General features: G+C 47.4%; 1 protein-coding gene across 1 annotated transcript in view; it reads right to left on the bottom strand.

The window, feature by feature from the left end:
* Positions 1-18,764, bottom strand: part of NFATC2 (nuclear factor of activated T-cells, cytoplasmic, calcineurin-dependent 2) — a 197,754-nt gene that overhangs the window by 47,474 nt on the left and 131,516 nt on the right. Inside the window, exons 7-9 of the mRNA XM_006839178.1 lie at positions 11,986-12,041; positions 11,460-11,586; positions 8,315-9,004 (exon numbers count right to left, since the gene is read on the bottom strand). Coding sequence (XP_006839241.1) covers positions 8,315-9,004; positions 11,460-11,586; positions 11,986-12,041 — 873 coding nt within the window. The remainder of the gene's footprint in view (positions 1-8,314; positions 9,005-11,459; positions 11,587-11,985; positions 12,042-18,764) is intronic.

Raw genomic sequence — 18,764 nt, 5'->3', positions numbered from 1 at the left:
AGCGGTTCGAAACTACCAGCTGCTCCACGGGAGAAAGATCAGGCTTTCTACTCCCGTAAAGATTTACACCCTCGGAAACCCTGTACAAGGTCGCTATGGGTCGGAACCGACTCGACAGCACTTAACAACAACAACAACAACCCTACACTTGGGTCAAGGAGCTCTGGTAGCGTAGTGGCTACGAATTGGGCTGCAAACCTTAAGGTCAGCGGTTCGAAACTACCAGCCACTCCACGGGAGAAAGATGAGGCTTTCTACTCCTGTAAAGATTTACACCCTCGGCAACCCTGTACAGGGTCGCTATGGGTCAGAACTGACTCGACGGCACATAACAACAACAACAACCCTACCCCTTCAGGCTCATGTCTACCTGGCCTTGCTAACACCCCAGGTTCCTCCAGAGAGGGAAGAGAGCTGCCAGCAGAGAAGTGAAACTAAATAGAACAAATGTGGTGATTTTTTTGCTGCTCAAAAGCCAGTTCCTGTGAGCCGTAAACCAGATCTTTCTCTGGGGGTTTTCCAATTGTTATTCACAAACAGCCTTCTCATCAAACAACAACAGTGACCAAAGTGTTTGTTGTTGTTGTTGTTAAGTGCTGTGGAGTTGGTTCTGACTCACAGCGACCCTGCACAGGGTTTCCGAGGCTGTAAATCTTTACGGGAGCAGAAGGCCTCATCTTTCTTCCACGGAATGGCTGGTAGTTTCGAACTGCTGACCTTGAGATTAGGAGTCCGATTCATAACTACTACGCTACCAGAGCTCCTTGACCCAAGTGTTTAGTGCCCAACAGATAAAGGTAAATCTACAGATGGCTTCACCAGAAACGTGGTGGTAATAAGCAGTTAGCATCATCATGGTTGTTACTTACAAGCTATCCATAATATTTGTTGAGCACTGATTACACTGTATGTCCTTCACGAGAAACTCAAGTTCAAACAGAATGCCTCTTTGGTAGTTTCTGAGAATCCATGTATGAGAAAAAAGGAGAATCAGAGAAGGTAAGAAACTGGCCCGAGCAAGAATCCGCAGGAATTGAAGCTAAGTCTGGTTCAGAGGAGAGACAAATGAACCACAGTTTTAAGTACTTTGTATGACTCCTGGGCGTTGCTGTGAGCATCTGGAAAACGATTTGGCTGTCAATGCTAGTGCGGGACAAGCATTTATCTCCAAGAGACCCAGTGACCGGCTTCTGACCACACACTCGAAAGAAATTCAAATGTGTGACTACTCAAAGAAGAGCATTAGTATCAACAAATCTGAATTACCAAAATGTGGTCTATCCATCCAGCGGACCCAGTCCTAAAGACCAATAGAGTCCTGAAGCAGGCCATCAGGACGCACCTTGAAACCTAATGATGAGGAAAAGAAGTTGCTTGCAAAATAACAAATACTGTATGAACTAACTTACATGAAATGGGCAGATAGAGAAAAGCCAAAGCTTCTTAAGGGTCACCAGAGGTGAGGAGGGGGTAGAAAGGAGGAAGCACTGCTTAGTGGGCAATGCGTTTATATTAATGGTTGTGGAATTCTTTGGGAAAGGGCTGTGACAAATGCATAAACAATATGAAGAATGCAGTTACTATCAGTATCACTGAATAACACATGTAAGGACTATGGAATTGGCCTAGGTTTCTTATGATATTTTGGCCACAATAAAAAATGTTTTTAAAAGATGAAGACCCAAGTTTGATTCAAAATAACTAAAAGCTGGAGCAATCCAAATGTTCACCAGCAAGAACAAGATGGAGAGATTGTAGGGAATCCACTCAATGGACTATTCAACAGTGCAAAGAGAACTACACCCAACAACACCAAGGAGTCTCACAATCCTGTTGCTGAAGGCAAGATGCCACACACAAGAGGAGGATGCTTGTTTGTACAAAAAAAAAGAAAAGATCCCTGGTTTTAGACAGCAGGGGAAGAAATATCGGGACTTAGCCATCAGACAGTGGCCACCTCTGTGGGGACAGTGAACAAGGCCCCCAGGAGTTTCTGGAGGATCCATGAGATTCTGTCTTGACCTGGGGGCTGGAGGTCATTAACATGGGTGGCAAATTGGGTAAACCCACAGAATCCAGTCCTGATTTCTATATGAGTCTCTAGTTTAGTAAACATTTCTCTATATTTAAATATATATGAGGGGGGCTTCAAAAAGTTCACAGAAAAACAGAATTGAGAGAGAATGGAAATTCTAAAGCACCCAGATGTATCTGATCAGTAAATTTCAGGAAGTACCATTTAAGCATGTTCCAGGAAGATCAGAGGAGAAGTACATTTAGAAATGAAGCAGACTGGTCAGTGGTGAGCTCTCCCACGTACATTCACCACCACCACCATCATCACAATGTCACCACCATCACCATCTGCCATCCCAAGCTCTGAGCACTGCTGAGAGCCTGCGCCTTCTCCCCATCACTTACAGGACAAGGTCCAGGGTCTCAGTCCTGGCCACTCCCCTGCCCCTGGTTTTCGGATCTGGGGATGAGTCTCCAGGTTGCACGGTCTGAGTATGCTGCCTCAAAGCTTGTCACGTATTGAGGTGTGTCCCCACAAAATGTGTGTCAGCTTGGCGGAACCGTGGCTCTCAGCAGTTTGGTAGTTACTCAGTGATGTGACTTGGCAGTTCTCATCCCCGATGATGGGATCTGATATGATACACCAATCAGTTGTAAAAAGGTGAAGGGTGGGGTGGGATGCTACTCGTTGTTAAGTGTCTGTTCCAACTCATAGCAATATTGGGCTTCCAAGGAGTGGCTGATGGGATTGAACTGCTGACCTTGCAGTTAGCTATCCAGTGCTTATCCTAGAGCACCATATCAGGACCCTTAACCCCTTTACAGTCCTGAAACAATGGAAGAGAAGTCTCCCAGGAGTGTGGTCTGCAATACCTTTTATCTTACAAGAGAGAAGTGAGCACAGAGAGAGGGACCACGTCCCACCCAGTAGAAGGTCCAGGAGCAGAGTCCATCCTGCGAACACAGGTTCCTTATGTGGGTAAGTTCTTGGACTCAAGGGAAGACTGATGCCAAGACACACGGAGATCTCCAAGGAACGTCGGGCCCACAGATGCTGACAGGAGACAAGGAGCTTTCTCCTAAACTGTGAGGCAGCAGAGAGAAATTCTTCCCCGAAAGCCAATGCCCTGAATTGAGACTTGCAGCCTCCTAATCAGTGAGAGGATGAATTTCTGTTTGTCAAAACCACCCCCTTGTGGTATTTCTGCTACAGTCGCACTAGAGAACTGAGACAGCGCCTTTGGCAGGTTTTGTGGTAAGAACACAATGGCTCAATGACCTGAAAACCCCCAGGTCAGCTGAGAAGACACCAAGGCTCTGCAAGGCGTCACCAGCAGCACCCAGTGAGAATAGCATCTGAGGTCTACTGTCCCCAGCGCCTGTCCAGTTTGTCTGTCCCACCTTCTTCATAAAGGCACCTCGGTGTAAAGTTGCAGCCACCCTCTATTTTACGTAGTGGAAGTGGTTAAGGACTACTTTGGCGTGAATCTAGCTTTGGAAACTTCGGTTGCATTTTAAATATGCTTACTGAATGAATGGAATCCTGGTATGGCGCTGCAGGATAATGTGCTGAACTACTAGGTCAGTTTGAACTGCAAGGCTGGTGGTTCAAACCCACCAGCCACTCTTCATAACCCTATACAGAATCACTATGGGTCAGAACCGACTTGATGGCACTTAACAACAACACCACCTGACTGAATGAATTCATGAAGCAACTCTTTCATAAACTGCATCGCCTCACCCTGTGCTCCTGCTACGACAATTCACATTTTCATACCTAGCTTTGTCTAAACGAAAGAAAAACTCATCCTCCCACCAGTAATTCCATAGTAGTCTCTCTGCTTCCAACTTTTACCTCCTTACAGTCCCCTCCTCCAAACGGCAGCCAGAGTGATCACATCACTTTCAGCTCTTGCTGAAATCCCTCCACAGCTGCCTGCTCATTGATAAATTCCAAACCCACAGCCTCCACCATTGCTGTTCCCGTCTCCTCTTAACACCCTTCCCTTCCCTCCCCTCCCCTGTCTCCGAGGCTGACTCCTGCCCTTAAGTCACCTCTTCAGTCAGACCTTTCTGTCTACTTGGTCCAAAGGGCCAACATCACAGCAGCCCCCTCTGACCCCTGACCTTCTGAAACCTCCCTCATAGCTTTTCTCCTATCCTTCCATGGAAATGTCTAGCTCCCTAACCAAAAAACCAAAGCCCGCTGCCATCAAGTCCATGCTGACTCACAGTGATCTTAGAGGACAGACTCGAACTGCACCACAAACTGACCGTCACGTCTTTCTCCCAGAGAGCGGCTGATGAGTTTGAACCACCAACCTATCAGTTAGCAGTGCAATGCTCAGCCCACTGTACCACCAGGGGTCTCCCTAACCAAAAAGTACCCCAGGAAAGCAAGCACTTGTCAGATTTGTTCATGTGTTTCCCTAGGGTGGTGGGGGCAGCCGATAAGTACTTGCAGGTGGGTAGGTGAGAAGGAGAAGACAAGGAACCCTGGTGGTGCCAACAGTTAAGCGCTAAACTATGAACCAAAACGTTGGCAGCTCAAACCTACTTGACAACTCCATGGGAGACCAGATGTGGCGATCTGCTCACATAAAGATTACAACCTAGGAAACCCTGTGGGGCAGTTCTAATTTGTCACCTGGAATTGTTACCAGTTGAAAAATCAACTCCCTGGCACCTAACAACAACAGGGAGGAGGGTGAAGGGCCCCCGTCTACTGGTAAGCACTTCCTTTTCCAGCTACAAAACCTTCTCCTGACTCTCAGAACCCAGAAGCTGAGCTCTCGTGAATTTTCCAAGGGAAGACTACTTTGCCAAAACCTCAAGGCAAATAAACAGCAAATCAGAACTAGAGAGCCGAAATACAAATGCCCAGTAGCTGGAGCTCATGGCATTGTGCCACCAAATTATGCACTGTGTGGGAGAAACTTCTTTGAATTAAGACATAACAAGAGGCAGAGAAGATCTTCAGAACCCAGGCTGTCTCCTGACCAGACATCAGCATGACAAACCAGGTCAATTCCAGGTTCCCTGCCATGCATAGGCCAGAGGCTGGTAGGAGAAATCATCTCCCCGGATAAACAGCTGAGGGTGCAGTTTGAGCTTCCCATTGGACACAACAGACCACATGGGTCCTCCCTGTTGGGGAGTCTGTGCTGGGCAGAGCCTTGGAGAGAATGCCAGCTGAGCAAAAACATCTGAGCAGCAATCTCACGTCTGCCTTTTGGGGGCTACACAGTAGTTAGGATTCTACTACTGTGTCATGATGTGGCACCAGGAATGTGAAAGGCAAAGAATTTAGGCGCCTGAGAATGGCATGGGGCAGTAATGGGCCTCAGAACTCTGGACTTCAATTATAAGATCACTGGAATATTGTTGTTAAGTACCGTGGAGTTGCTTCCGACTTATAGTGACCCTGCACAGGGTTTCCAAGGCTGTAAATCTTTACAGGAGCAGAACACCTCATCTTTCTCCAGTGGAACTACTGATAGTTTCGAACTGCTGACCTTGCGGCTGGCAGTCTGATTCGTAACCACTATGCTACTAGAGCTCCGGGGGCCACAAACTGCAGGGGCCCTATCCCCACAGAATATAGGGCGTGGCGAGCACAGTGCCCCCTGGTGGTGCAGTGCCCTCCCTTGTCTGTGCATAGTTTCGATTTACAATGTCCACCAACACAAGAGTACAGTCCTGGTGTGGTGCTGTAGGATACACACTGGACCACAAGGTCAGTTTGAACTGCGAGGCTGGTAGTTCAAATCCACCAACTGCTCCTCAGAAACCCTATACAGGGTTGCTATAACTTGGATGCTAAAACAACACAGGTATGGTGGCGCTGTAGGATAAGTACAACTGCCAGACCATAATGTCGGTGGTTCAAACTTGCCATCTGCTCCTCAGAAACCCTATACAGGGTCACTATGAGTTGGGACTGACTTGACAGCACTTAACAACAACACAGTAATAGTTCTGAGAAGCCCCCAGTAAACATACCTTTTTAAAAAACTTGGTTGAACTCAAAGTTGTGTCATCTTTTTGAGCCATGGAGCCCTCACTTCAGAAAACTCCTCTGAAAATCCCATGGAACGTACAAGGGGGCTTCAAAAGGTTCAGAATTTTTCCTCAAACTTTTTGAAGCTCCCTCATATTTGATAAAAGGCTTCTTCAAGAGAGCAGCAACTTCACCATGCTCCATTCTCCAAGACATCCTCAGAGGAGATTCATGTTACTGAGACCACACTAAAACTCTGAACCTGCCTGTGATAAGCTGCCTACTGTTGCTAAGTGTCGTTGAGTTAGCTCCGACTCAGCAACCCTGTAAAGGTTTTCCAAGGAGCAGTCGGTGGGTGTGAAGCAACCTTGTAGTTAGCAGTCAAGTGGTTATCCTACAGTGCCACAAAGATGCCTGAGGAGACCCCAAAAAAGGTCTCCACACTCAGCTGCTTTCTTCATAACATAAGCTTCTGTGAGAACATCAAGTGTCTCTCTCTGGGACTGGGGCTAATGGTAGGCAACTGAAGGCTACACATAACAACCTTGGGTGACTGATATTGGCCTCCTTGATCCCAGTGAGCAAGAGGTGGGCCATCTCCGGCTTCCTCCTCCAGCATGGTTTGTAGTGTGGGTTGAAAGTCAGGGTGGGAGAGACTGTACCTATCCTGCTCTCAAAACCAAACCAACAATCAGTAAAGGCAGCGGGAGACGGCACCTGCCCAACTCAGCCATTCATTTATTTATAAGGCACCTCCCCCGTGATATAATTCCCCAAACACTCATGAGGAGACGAGTCCGGTTACTGTCCCATTCCTTTCATCTGCTAACTCAGGGCATTTTGTATTATCATGGAAGGATCTACCTGACCACTCCCTTTAAAAACAAGCGCTGAAACGTAATTTTAACCATTTTGGCCGTACATGAAAACAGCCTAGCTAGCTCTAACTCAGGCTGTGTTTGGCCATTCCAGTTTAGATGGATCAATTATTAACAGCCCAGTCCCCTGAGGTCAGAGCAGGCAAGCACGTGTGGTAACTGGATCAGACGGACCAGTTCACCATGCCAGGTGAGCGTGCGGGGAGTTTTTGGTGACAGCTTTGCAAAAGGCATGGAAACTACTCGAAGGCACAGACACACACAGCCCCCCGCCCCCAATGACTGGGCTCGTCAGGACTGTGAGCCAAGTAGCGGTTAGCAGTCTGAGCACGCACGCAGAGGTTGCCCTGTGACTGGGATGTGGGTGATTCAGCACCTGCTCTTCACAGCAACGATACTGGCTGTTTGATGCTTTGGGCCTTCCTTCCTAGTTCTTGGCTGCAAGTTCATGTCTCTAAATGATTGAGGATTCGAGTCTATTCAATGCTATGGTACCACTCTAAAAGACAAAACTGGAGCTGCAGATGACAGCCAGGATGCAGTATAGGTTTTTGTTCTTGTGTGAAAAAAGTCCAAGAACCTACTATTTTATTTGGAGCCCCCTTCCCCGGGGAGGAAACTCTGCCTATCCATCCAGCTGCACCTAGCTGACCCCTGGTGAGTCCTTCCAACACAGCTGACACTTCTCCCTGAGGTCACAGGTCAAGATACCCCATGGCTGAGGCCTCTGCCAACCACCTTGGGTACCTCCAGACTCACACAAAGCCCTCTATGCATCCTTCCTGCTGAGCCCACCACAACGGAAGCCCACTGTTTCCCTTCCTGGCGCATGGCCTGCCCGCAAGCCCCCCATTCACACTCCCTCCTCAATGAACTTTCTTCTTCTGTCTCCTCCCCCACCCCCCAAAGTACACAAAAGAGAACTCAAAAGTGGGTTGCTGGGGTTTTTTTTTTTTTCCCCTTTCTGTGAATAAAAGGGGTTGGTTTTCCTTCCTTTCTGATTTCCGATCCTGGTTCTAAATTTGGCCACTGGAAAGAGCGAACAGCAGTTAACATAGACCCAGCTCGTGACCCCGGGGACGCTCCTAGGGCCAGAATTGCCCTCACTTGCTTGTTCTTCTTTGAGCAGGGGTGGAACCGCTCAAACTCTTACTACCCACCCTCAGCCTCCTTCTGGGAACTGATTACTGCCCAGCCTAGGTTATCATTTTATTCCTGCCCCTTAAAGAAAGGGGGGCTGAAACCCCAAAAGTCTAAGGACTATACCTAGGCCATGAGGTGAACTTTCTGGGGGGGTTACTCCTTACTGGAGGTCTATACCTAGGCCATGAGGTGAACTTTCTGGACAGGGTGGGGGGAAGGTCATACTCCGGGCACCGAATATCCTTACAGGCACTGAGAAAATGGAGTCTCTTACCGTCATCCAGGTAGGTCTGGTCCAGGTTCTGCTCCTGTTTAATTGTCACTCCTGCAGGTAACACTTCCTTTTGGTCACTGACTGGGGGTCCGTTTTTGGCGGCTCTTTGGCTAGTGGCATTCTGCTGCTGAATGACGGTGGGGAAGGAGCCCGGACTTAACCTCTGACCTTGGCTGACCGGGGGCTGGCCGGGCCTAGTGGCACCGGGTGTGAAATTCTCACAGCACATGATATGCTGGAGCTCCTGGTGACCCCCACAGCGCAGCTGCTGATTGGTGGGTGAGTAGTGGATCACCGGTGCAGCCTGCTGATTGGCCGGAGATGGGTGCAGCAGGGCCGCGCTCTGGCCCTGGGAGCCAGCATGCACCAGCACAGAGCGGTGGGCATCCGCAATGGACAGAGGGGCGGCCATGAGGGCCGGCTGTTGGTAGCCCAGCAGGCTGGGGCTCAGGCTCTTGCTCCGTTGGTAGAGGACAGCTGCTGGATTCTGCTGCTGGTAGCAGGCATCTGCGGACGAGAGCCCAGAGCGGAACTGCTGGCAGGGAGCCATGGTGGCCACAAGACAGGAAGGCGACTCGGCCACCATCGGATGCTGCGGGTAGTACGGCTGGCTCCCCAGGCCACCATGGGCGGGGCTGCAGATCAAAGTTGGGTCATACTCATCGGTGGGCTCCGTCTTGATGGCTGGAACTGCCAGAAGAGACAAAGCACATGGGCACATTGCTAAAGAGCAGCCAAGGACTGCGGCGGGGAACGACTGAGGCTCGGTTACGCATAAGCTTTGGGCAAGAATGAATGAGTGAATGGTGACCGCCGTACTCCGTGTACTGAAGGACTCTGGGAGATGAGACCCTCAAGGGTTTGGGCCTGAATCTGCTCATCGATTACCTTGTAACGGACTTCCAAACATTCATGGACAAATGGATTTAAAAGATACCAGTATTTTCTCATGAACTTTTGGCAGCCCCCTCATATGTGCACAGGGAATCGTATACAGTCAGTACTGTTACTATATTAAAATTGTTATTACTGCTACTATTATGACCTTTCTTCTCTCCCTGCCTGGCACCAAGTCACCAGAATTGGTACTATTATTAGAGACTATTCCAACAGTCTCTCATAGAGAATTACCAGCATGTGTTGAGGAATCCATTTTCTTGTCACTGGAGTAAATGAACTGGGAGAGGAGGAGGTAGGAGAAGACTCAGTAGCCAAAGCAAAATCGTAGGTCTGACCTCTCATTCACAGAAATTGTTTCTCAAGCTACCGCCAAAGGCTGTGCTTTTGACCCTGACCCAACTGGAGGACTGTGTTCTGGCCCTGGCCATGGTCAGGCGCCAAGGCCCACAGCAGCATCCTCCGCACAATGAGAGCAGAAAATGCCATAAAACCAAATTGGAAAATCCTACATTAAACATGATGGCTGAGCCCGTGGTCCAGGGCCCTCCCAGATTCAGAGTCCGTTAACCTCAATGGTCTGATCGTTGGTCCTGAAGTAGCAATGTGTTCATGAGGAGCAGGGACCAACACAAACCTACAAAAGCACTTTCTGGAGCCAAGGGTTCCAAGGCTGCTCTTCCCTTTGGTTTAAAGCCTTGAGCAGTCAGTCAGAGGCTCCGGGTGGAACTCTTAGGATGGAAATCGCATGCTGGGGATAGTCCCCAGTTACACGTTCACGTTCCTGAAAAGGTGGCTGGCAATTCTGGTCAGTCCCAGGACATTTGCTGTTGCTGTTTTTGTCAAGTGCCATCGAGTCGATTCCGACCCATAGCGACCCTCTTTAGGGTTTCCAAGGAGCAACTGGTAAGCTTGAACTGCTGACCTTGCAGTTCAAACGGCTTTACAGTCTGGTGCATTAACCCACACCGCCACACCAGGACTCTAAGACATTTGTAGGCAGCCTATTTTCCCAAAGGAAGAGCTCAGAGGATTTTTAATACAATGTTATGGAAATCCCCCATTCACTTCTCTACCACAGTTCGCATCCCCTTTTTCGGCAGCCTGCATCATCCTCCAGCACACCAGTCATGTTAGTGTTACCCATAACCTGAACCTGCCCCTCTAGAGTGTCTGCCCTTCATGGGCAGGAAGGCTTAGAAGTTGTGTTCATTGTTGCATCTCCATTGCCTGGTACTTAAATACATTGGGATGAATAAATGTATGGAAAATGGCCCTGGTCACCCTCCTTGGAATTATGGTCTATTTTGTCAGAGGCAGGTCTCCTGACCAGGCTGTCCACCATTAGCGCCATCTGGCCCCCGGGTGACTGCCCACTGTGAGGTCAATTACTGATAGTCTGAAGGCATATCCAGCTTCTTCCCCTATCACGAAGGACCTCTAGTTAAGCCGTACGCTGCTCACCAAAAGACTGGCAGTTCTAACTCACCCAATGACTCCTTAAGAGAGAGGCCTGGTGAGCAGCTTCTGTGAAAATCCTATGGGGGTGTGCTTCTCCATCACATGGAGTTGCTAGGAGTTGGAAATAGGCTGCCTGGATGGATGGCCCCCAACAACAATCCCTATCATGACCACACCTAAGACAGGGACAAGAGTCATTGCTTAGCGACCTTCTATTTAATGTGTCTGCACTTTCTTGTCTTCCATTCACCCCCTGGAGGCAAAGACTAACAGTAACAGTTAAGATCACTGATACCAGCTTACTATCATCCTGGTATGGCACTGAGGGTAAGCACTGGACTGCTAACTGACAGGTCATTGGTTCAAACCTACCAGCTGCTCCTCAGAAACCTTACACAAGGTCAGTACTGACTCAATGGCACTTTTAAGAGCAACAACTTAGCATCTTTGTTTTGGAGACCTGGTATGGTGCTACAGGATAATGCACTAGACCACATGGTCAGCGGTTCAAACCCAAGATAGGATTGCTGTGAGTTGGAACTGACTTAACAGCACTTAACAACAACAAAACTTACTATCTGCCAGGCGTTGTGCTAAGCCCTGTATGTGCAACGTATTTTCTAAGTCCTATAGGTAAGATACTGTGATAAATCCCATTTGACAAAATGATAAAATTGAGGCTCAGAGAGGTTGAGTCACTTGACAAAAGCGGCCCAGCTGGGATAAGACCTCCAGAATCCTGTGATGCCTCTCAACACCAAAGGAGCCTTCAGAGAGCATACCTTACCTGGGTGGTAGGTAAAGTGCTGGGGTTGACTTCGTTTCCTTTTCCCGTTGATGACATAGAAGTTCACCTTCACAGATGTGCGGGTATGTTTGTTCCGGTACTCAGGGATCTCAACAAAAAGCATGTTCTAGAAGGAAGGAATTGTAATCAACTGCAACAGTGCCCAATTCCTATGGCACCTTCAGCTAGCCCACCTAAAATGAGTCCTGCCACCTTTCATCCCTCAATAGGTGAAATTCTATCTAAGGGGAATTGAGCTTTTCAGCGGCACCAGTTACTCTGTATCAAAGAATACTGCAAGGTACCGCCACAAATCAGGGACCTGGTCCTCGGTGGGTGTTTAATTCATTCACCAATTCAACACATGTTTATTGTGTGCCGACTGGTTGCCTACATGGTATCGGGGACTTTGGTGGAAGAATGAAAGAAGGAAGCAGGAAAGAGAACATGAGGGAGGCGGGAAAAGAAACGAGAAGAACGCCCCTAGATGCTCAGTCTCCAGACACCGTCTTGTCTGTGTGCTTACAGGCTGGCTCTTGTCTTTATCCACTGTGGCTTCCATCTCCCAAATTTGCTGCCCATCTGGAAAAATAAAAATAGGACAGACTCTGAAGGCAGTATTACAAACCATAGACTTAAAACAAAAATGCACCAACTGCTATTTCTCTTGATTTACATAGTCTATCATTTCTTTAAGATGTGTGTATGCCTATTTTTATATGATACATTTTATATGCTTATCAATGTAAAGTCTATATTTTATATAGCTTTCATATACGTATATATAAATTATATGTTGTTGTTAGGTGCCATCAAGTCAATACCAACTCATAGTGACCCTATGCACAACAGAACGAAACACTGCCTGGTCCTGGGCCAACCTCACTATTGTTGCCACACTTAAGCCCATTGATGCTGCCACTTTGCCAATCCATCTTGCTGGGGGTCTTCCTCTTTTTCTCTTACCCTCCACATTACCAAACACGATATCCTTCTCCAGCGACTGGTCCCTTTTGACAACATGTCTGAAGTATGAGAGATGAAGTTTCGCCATCTTGGCCTCCAAGGAGCACTCTGGCTACACTTCTTCCAACACAGATCTGTTGGTTCTTTTGGCAGCCCATGGCACTTTCAATATTCTCAATATTCACCATAACTCAAAAGCATCAATTGTTCTATGATCTTCCTTATTTGCTATCCAGCTTTCACATGCATATGAGGTTATTGAAAATACCATGGCTTGCATCAGCCACACCACCTTAGTCCTCAAGCTGACATCTTTGCTCTTCAACACTTTAAAAAGGTTTCTGCAGATTTGCCTAATGCAATATGTCGTTTGATTTCTTGACTGCTGCTTCCGTGAGTGTTGATAGTTGATCCAAGAAGAATGAAGTCCTTGACAACTTCAATGTTTTCTCCGTTGATAAGAATGTTGTTTGTTGGTCCAGAGGTGAGGAATTTTGTTTACTTGACATTGAGATCTAATCCATACCGAAGGCTGTGCTCTTTGATAAATTATTTAGGCTATGTTTATACATTTATATAACCAATCCTCAGAAACCCTATAGAGGGTCACAATGGATCAGAACTGACTCGACGACACTTAACAACAACAACAAATACATTCCTATCTTATATATAAATTGTATAGGCTACATGTTCATGCTTATATAACGCGATATTTACATGGAGTCCTGGTGTGGCGCTATGGGTTAATGCGCTGGACTCAATGACACCTAACCACAACTACATAAATTGTGGGTTTAGATTGAAAAATTGTATACATATTTTTAACTTTATATTATTTTATTTTTCCAAAGGGAATGCATGTTCATGGTAGAAACCCAGCCAACAGTGAAAGGTAATTAGCAATTACCCATTAATGTATTATCTATTCTCGATGAAATCTGAATGTCTATATATGTGTCTTTAAGCAAATAGCATTGCTGCAAGACTTATTTTATAATATACTTGGTTCAGCCAAAGGTCATTTCAAAATGTCCTGCAATCTCCAAGACTTGATGCCCTTAAACTACAATACTGACCAAAAAAAAAAAAAATGCTGGACATAACTCAGGGGCTGCCAGAATAATGAACCAATGTGTCTTAGAAGAAGTGCATCCAGAAAGTTCCTTAAGAACTAAGATGGCAAGGCTTCACCTGACTTACTTTGGGCATGTTATCAGGGGAGACCAGTACTTCCTAAGGCCCCCACCATAAGACACTGGCCATCTCAGCTGCACCTTCTCCACTGGTTGAAATCCCAGCCAGCTTAAATATGTGTCCAAAGATGGCTTAAACTGTGTCCTGGCTCATGAGTCACTGAAGAAGGTAGAAACACAGAAGTCCACCCTTCCCCTCCACCTTTCAGTCAACAGGCAGCTTGGATCTTATATGATTCGTTCCAACAATTGATGAGAAGGTTTCCCTCACTAGTAAACTCTCCCTGCATGGAGCAGTGTGTTATTTCCCCAGTTTGGGGCCAAAAAGTTGGGCCAAACAAAACTTTGTACTAGCAAATAATAGATTCCTCTTTGCTGACCACCTACATGGGCCACTGGGCAGTATGGACTGAAAGAAATCATTTCCACAAGTGTTTCCAGGGTGTTTGGTGGAACACTGGTTCTGGGGGATAATAAATGGTTTTTATGAGAAGAGGGGGCGGAAATCACACAAGCTAATATGCATTTGGAACTTGCTGAGTCAAAGTCAAATGGGTTACTTTACTGCAGGATTTCTCAGAGCCATCAATATGCTCATCACAGGCTAAAGTATGCAACACATATCCCAATATCTAGCCAAAGAACTCCCGTCCAACCACCCTTGTAAAGCATTGTCATTCTCATCTTCTGTGACACGTTAGACTTGAACCCATAAAGTCTTGGCTATTAAGGTTCACCCACATTAGTCTGGTTTTTAAGCATCACTTGAACTTACTTGTATAGAACCTATTTCCCCAAATACTATCTAACAAAAAGTTTATGAATGCCGCCAATGCTGACACAATCTGGATGAACGTAACAAGGAGTGATGGTGGTGGTGGTAGTTCTGTGCCGTGGAGTCAGTTCCAACTCATAGCAACCCTGTACAGGGTTTCTGAGGCTGGAAATCTTTACGGGAGCAGAAAGCCTCATCTTTCAACCACAGAACAGCTGGCAGTTTCTAACTGCTGACCTTAAGGTTCGCAGCCCGATTCGTAACCACTATGTTAAGTCTACAAGTTCTGCCTTCACAATTCTAGTAGGCACAATTCCTGAAATGACTAAGGAAAAACATGTGGTGCTAAGTCAAAAGGGAGGATGGAAAGGTGGTTGATTTACCCACTGTCTTGGAGTGAGACATCTCTGTGGGCAGGAATCAAGCCATGTATTACCACCTCCCAGCATACTGCAGGTGCTCAATAAGTATCTCGTAACAACAAATAAAGATGTGCAACTCCAAAGATTGCCCATGTGGCTAAGAAAAGTCCAGAATCTAATGGACGGAGGGAGAAAGGAGAGCTGCTTGGATGGATGGACATATGGATGAACCAATGGAAGGATGAATGTCTGGATGAATGGATGCTTGGACCAATGGAAGAGTGATGTTTGGATGGATGGATAACAAAGTCTGATGTTTAATCATCAAGGCCTTGGAACCTTCGGTCAGCAGAGGCCTGGACAAGACTAGTCAAAGACAATCATCATTTCTTTGTCAACAACAGCTTAAAAGTGACCCAACACAGACACCTTCCCCTCTCTCAGGTACCAGTTACAACTAGGCATGTGTTGTACAAGCAAGGCCCATGAAGTACCTTCTCATTTACAACTGCTATGTGAGCTCTGAGCCAGAAAATCAAGTAAGGAGTTTCTCAAAGAAGCAAGAACAAGCTGATGCTTGACTTGTTGCCCTCTTCCTCAGCCTCCCATTGAACTGGATTCTACTACCAACAGCACCTTAATTGCATTGGTTTGACTCCTGATTCCATATAGGCATCACTTGCTTTGAAAAGCAAGAACCATCTTCAGCAGTCTCAGAATTGGGAGGAAAGCAAGAAGTATGACCTGGAAAAGTAACTGGGAACCATTAAATTGAGTCCATAAAGTTCTCATCCAAGCTCTCTTCCTTGCTCCATGCTATTCAATGGGAAATGTGGTACTGAGAATACAAAATGATGATGTAATGTAAAGGATGCCACCAAGAGAAGAGGTCTCACCAAGTTTCCTCTTCAGTGTCTGGGGGACCCAAGAGCAATGAGGGAGGCCTTCTCCCTAGCTCTGACCGTCTTGTCTTCCCCATCTTCGGCGGAGGGGCCAACATGTGAAGTTACACCCCACTAAACAGCAACCATAAATTTCTACTGGTTTGGTGCTTGGGAGAGTCCTTAGAAATTGGTCTGTCCAATATCCACAGATGAGGAAATCGAGGCCCACAGAAGGAAGGGGAATTGTCTAAAGACTCATGGTGGATAGTTACTGAATCACAGCCCTTAAATAACAACTGGTGAAATCCAATCGTGAAGAAGATGCTTTCAAGGAGAGAAGCTCAAGGTGACTATGCAGAGATAAGATTGTCAACTTCCTGAGAAGACTGGGAAAGAAAGGCCTACATTAAGATTCATGCAGATGACCGCAAACCCTTCCCTGCTTCTCCAGTGCCATCAAGACCCATATAAGCGCCCAGGTTGACCCTCAAGGCCCTGCATGACCTGTCTCCTACCCTCCACTCCAGCCTCCTGTTCACAGCAGGTTCATAGCGGGAATAACAACACAAGTATTCAGTACCTGCTGAGTATCACGCTAAGCACCTCGTAGATTTAGACTTGTCTGCTGCTTATCACCACCCTACGAAGCAGTTCTGATCATCGCTCCATTTCATAGGTGAGGACCCTCAATGCAGAGAGGCAAGGTCACTTATTCAAGGTCTTAGTAAGTGGAAGCATTGGCTTCAAACCCAGGCAGCCTGGCTCCTTAGCCTGCTAACGATGCAATATCAGTTCCTCGAGCCTGCGCCCATGTGACCTCCTCGGCCAAGTTCATGAAGAACAGAAGGAAGGAAAAGTCTAGCTGGCTCATCCTTCAAAGCTCAGCTGTCATTACCTCCCCAGGAAACGCTGCAAAGACTTGTTAGACCTAGTTTATTCCCTCTGGGCTCCCATAGCACCTCAGACAACCCCTCCTCACCTCATCTCTCTCACTGCCTATGTCCCCCCATCCACGAGAGCTCCTCAAAGGTCACGTCTTCCTCTCTCCCACCTACTGCTCAGCCCCAAGGAAGCTCTGAATGGACACATGAGGGCCTGGTCAGAACAGGGAAACTGTAACAGAACAGTCACTGAGATGCATTCCAGTCACGATCGAAGCAGTTGCTGGGTAGTGTGGTAAAGGAGAGTGCTTCCCAGAAAGCAGAGACTAAACCCCTGTTGGTGTCACCCCTCAGGCCTGGCTTGTTTCCTGGCCGAGAGAGTGCCTGAGTGGTTTTGGATTAGTTGCTGCCCACATTTCAAAATGAGAAGGTTTCACTCAAAGATCTGGAATTGGGTCTTGAAAAAATCCAGATGTCGCAACCACTCTGGGCCCCTTACACTGGCCCCCAGCGATGGTGGCCCCTTCGGACGGCTACATTCCCCACTTCACACGACTTCCTTCTCTCCCACCCAGTGGGCCTTTGCGGGAAAGTGACAGGCACGTCTCCCATAATGCTGTGAGGGCAAGTGGTCAGGGTCCTGTAGAACATCCTCCATCGGAACTGACCTCACGAGTAGACAACATTTTGTCCAAAGAAGTGGCTCAATTTTATCTCTGTTGCCCCCCCTGCCCCCTCACACTGAGGGACCCCCACTGTCTGCCAGTTGAAGGGAAACAACTCCCTCTCCTGCATCCTGAATGTTCTCTCTGCTGCAGATTCAGAGCCAAGAACCTAAGAGATTCCGGAAGTACTACGCCACTTCCCCACCCAACACCCTCCAGTCCAGCCTGCTGGAGGCCCTGGCTCTCCCAAGATGTCTACACAGGGCCTCCCTAGCCAGGCTGTGAGGCGAGTCCTGACACATGGTCACTTGGAACCCCCACCATCCTGGCCCCTGCTCTGGGCTCTATTCAGAGCAAACATGACCTACATAGCAATAAATCAGCGGAGGCCACCTCAGGGCTGGGTGGTCTCCATGATGGTGGTCCCCAGACATCAGACCAGCAGGTCAGGGGAACACACCTGAGCATCCAGGAGGAAACTCCTGCTTACTCCAGCAATCTGTGAGGACCCAAGCGACATGTTTACTATGACCTCTCTGACATACCATGCACTGGAACTGAACATCCCTGTTGGTATCACAGCATCTCTCTGCTCGGCCATGTTATTCCTGCCAGCCCCAAAGTCTGGAGCAGACACACCCAGCTTCAAATCCGTTTTGCTACCAACTCACCACAGAGCTTGAATAGGCTACTATACCCCCTCAATGCGTCAGCTACCATCTTTGAAAACCATCTACTTTCCCAGGCCCCTTCCAAGGATCAAATAAGACAACGACACTCCGGTGTACAAAAGTTCAACCGACACCTTTAACGATTATATTATAACGAATGAAAATGGTGATTTAAATACTCTTATTTTCTTCTGTTTTTTTGTATGTACAAGATTAAGTCATGGGCTATCACTACCATCAAAGAAGAAGAGCCCAGAGTGGCACACTTCCTTAGCACACAGAGATCCTTATGTGCTGAACCTCTTCGATTTAGGGAGAGACAGCTGTGATCCCACAAGGCTGGTAGAGGAGTATCTGCAGCAGAACCAAGAGTCACAGAATATGACAGAACACTGGGCTTCCCAGTCTATGGAGCAGAAAAACTAGTGAATTGGGGTAGGAGGCTTGTTTGTAGAACGGGGTGCGCCTCAAGGCACCTAATAGTGCGATCTAGGTTTGCTGACCCATGCAGCTAGAGCTAAGTGCCTTCAAGCCGAGGCTGGCAGTGGAAGGGTGCGTCCTGTGAGCATCTATCAGCAGCCGTAAAAGGGCTTTGTAGCTTTGGTTTAGTAGAGAGGTCTGCCGGTAGGCACGGCTAGGGAAAGGCTGTCCTGACTAGAACTGCGTGTGCATTCTCTGATCCTGTATTGTAACCTGCTAACTCCCCTAATAAACTCCATTAACTCTGAGGGGAAAAAAAGTCATAAAATATTGCTACAAAATCACAGAAACCATTAGTAATCAAGAATACCGAAATGCAAAGCTGTTGTTTCTCAACATTTCCTCCAACTAGGCCTATCCCTATCGACTTACGAAGGCAGGTTTCCATCTCTCTCAACCCTCTCTGAAGAATTCTGCACTCTCCC

This window comes from Chrysochloris asiatica, unplaced genomic scaffold, assembly GCF_000296735.1.
Source record: "Chrysochloris asiatica unplaced genomic scaffold, ChrAsi1.0 scaffold00023, whole genome shotgun sequence".
NCBI lineage: Eukaryota > Metazoa > Chordata > Mammalia > Afrosoricida > Chrysochloridae > Chrysochloris > Chrysochloris asiatica.
This window is presented reverse-complemented; position numbering and strand designations above follow the sequence as displayed.